The sequence below is a fragment of the Peromyscus leucopus genome, chromosome 8a, assembly GCF_004664715.2.
Source record: "Peromyscus leucopus breed LL Stock chromosome 8a, UCI_PerLeu_2.1, whole genome shotgun sequence".
NCBI classification, from domain to species: domain Eukaryota; kingdom Metazoa; phylum Chordata; class Mammalia; order Rodentia; family Cricetidae; genus Peromyscus; species Peromyscus leucopus.
The window spans coordinates 8,465,690-8,468,563 of NC_051085.1; the positions used below are offsets into that span (position 1 = coordinate 8,465,690).

General features: G+C 44.5%; 1 protein-coding gene across 1 annotated transcript; it reads left to right on the forward strand.

Annotated features, from left to right (window-relative positions):
- Window positions 1–1,088: 1,088 nt before the first annotated feature.
- LOC114707513 (putative monooxygenase p33MONOX) lies at window positions 1,089–2,088 on the forward strand. Its single transcript, XM_037200329.1, is given in 2 exon segments — window positions 1,089–1,288; window positions 1,290–2,088. Coding segments are annotated over 2 exon segments (858 nt in total). The 5' UTR covers window positions 1,089–1,123; the 3' UTR covers window positions 1,983–2,088.
- Window positions 2,089–2,874: the final 786 nt, after the last annotated feature.

Below are 2,874 nucleotides of genomic sequence, written 5' to 3' on the forward strand. Positions count from 1 at the left end.
AGAGGTTAATGTTCAGCTGTTAGGGATTGGAATTTTATCTCAAGTGAAACAGAACATTAGATGTGTCAAAGGTATAGGCAAGAAGGACAGAGAAGAAAATTAAAGCCATATGTGGATAATAGAGCTATGGGAACATGGTTTATTACCACAATGGAGTACCCAGGTTAACATTCTTCCAATCTCAGAACCAAACCATAAACTAACATATGTTTCTGGGAAAAATATTAGAAGATATTATAAAGAACAGTCACCAAGCATTCAAATTGTACAAGAACAAGACACAACAGCTGCTGATCTTTCAAAGACACCAACAGCTCTACTTTTAAAATGGTCAACAGACAAGCCTGTATGGGTTCAGCAACGGCCTTAACAACAGAGAAATTGCAGGCCTTAGAACAGCTGGTACAAGAGCAGTTATATGCTCAACATATTAAAGAATCAACCAGCCCTTGGAATTCTCCTGTATTTGTTATTAAAAAGAAATTTGGTAAGTGGAGAATGGTAACAGATATAAGAGCTGTTAACAATGTAATTCAGCCAATGGACTCTCTACAATCTGAAATTCCTTTGCCGACTCTGTTACCTAAAGGATGGTCTCTTATAGTTATCAATTTAAAAGACTGTTTCTTCTCAATACCCTTACAAGAAAAAGACAGAAAGATTTGCCTTTACAGTGCCTACTTACAATAATTCTCAGCCTGTTAAGAGATATCAATGGAAGGTTTTCCCACAGGGAATGTTTAATAGCCCAACCCTGTGCCAATATTTTGTATGACAGTCATTGGAAGTAATACAAAAACAATTTACTCAATCTAGAGTTTATTATTATATAGATGACATTTTACTAGCTGATTCAAATGTAGATACTTTAGAAAGAATGTTTGAAGAAATAAAGAAAATTTTGCCTTGTTAGGGATTGCAAATTTCTCCTGAAAAGATACAAAGAGAGGGTTTGGCTGCCGGCCGGCGGCAGTCCTTGGTCGGGGAGCTTTCATGACGGCTCTTCGCTGCTCAGCTACACAGCCTCTTGGGCCATCTGGAGCCTCAGAACCTCTTTAGTGCCAGAGTTTGGGCCGCAGGCGGCAGGCGAGCAGCTCTTGCGCCCAGTGGGCCTCTAGGCAAGATGTCCCTGCCCATCGGGATGTGCCACCGGGCATTCAGTTATGATGATGCCCTAGAGGACCCTGCACCCATGACTCCTCCTCCTCCATCGGACATGGGCAGCATACCCTGGAAGCCAGTGATTCCAGAGCGCAATGACAAGCATCTTGACAAGACAGAGGAAGGAGGTGGCCAGTGTCTCTTCCCTTGCTGTGATTCCATCAACAGCCACTGACAATTCAGAGAAGGCTTCAGTAGTGAAGGCTAAAGCTACCCATGTCATCATGAATTCCCTGATCACAAAACAGACTCAGGAGAGCATCCAGCATTTTGAGCAACAAGCAGGACTGAGAGATACTGGCTACACACCTCATAAGGGCCTCACCACTGAGGAGACCAAGTACCTCCGAGTGGCAGAAGCACTCCATAAACTAAAGCTGCAGAGTGGAGAGACAACAAAAGAAGAGAAGCATCCTGCATCAGCCCAGTCCACCCTGAACAGCACCCCCTACTCCTCTCCCAAGCAGAAGTCCAGAGGCTGGTTCCCCTGTGATTCCTCCACTGCCTTACCTGGCCCAAATTCTCACACCATGGATCCTGGGAGTGGGAATGACAAGAACTCAGCAGAAAAGGGGAGCCTCTTTGGATCGAGGCCCCTGCAGAGGTCTGACTCTGGTTTTGCCATCCAGGCTTACAAAGGTGCCCCGAAACCCTCTCCTATGGAGCTAATGCATGCTCAAGCCACACGAGTAGGTGACGATCCAGCAACCTTCAAACCTCCTAAGATGGATATCCCAGTGGTAGAAGTGAAGAAACCACCACCTCGAACCCATAATCTCAAACTCCGTGACCTGAATGTGCTCACACCCACTGGCTTCTAGAATGCTTTCTGTCCAGGGTCTGCAACTTTCCCTGGGCTCTGACACAGGAGTGATGTAGTTAACTGGAGGCTGGAGTGACATTGTGCAGATTGTCCTTGTGTGAGAGAAACCATTTTGCACTGTGGAAAATGTCAGTGGTGCTGAGGGGGACCTCACTTTTTTTTTTTTTTTAAATCATTTATCCTAGAGGAGGATTTGATCTTTGCTTTCTTAGGTAAATAGTGCTGTTGTGCTTCCAAAACTATCAACGTGAGCAGTTACAAATCATGATAGAGGTGCCCACCAACTCATTTGGATAGCCATGGCTTCTTGACATGCTTTAGCCTTGTGAGTGGGCCTGGACTTGTCTGAGAGCTGGGTACAGCTCATGACCACACTTGGCAGGACCCTGGCTCTTTAAGTTGAATCACGGGTTCTTTTTCCTGATTAGTCCAGTGTACACTTTGTCCTGACCCTACAGTTGGAGGGTTGTCTATCTGCTGTGTCACAGAACAAACACTAGTCTCACATGGCTTCTTTTGCACTTTAACATGAAATTAATTGAGCTCCTAATTAAGTCTACTGGTTTCATGATGATAAATGACTCCTTTTCCCCCTCCCCTTACTGGGTCTTGCTCATGCTAGGCAAGTGCTCTACCACTGATTTTCACCCCTAGTTCCTAAATCCTAAGTTTTTTTTAGTTGTGTGTGTTTCGTTTTTTGAGATAGGGTCTTACTATGCAGCCTTGGCTAGGCTGGAATTCATTCAGTAGACTCAAAGAGAAGATCTACCTGCCCCTGCCTTCCAGTTCTGAGATTAAAGGCATATACCACCACACCCAGCTCAAGCTTTTGTTAAAGATAGGTACAATTGGATTATAGTCTTCAGGTTCATCTGAACTTGGTTTCACCT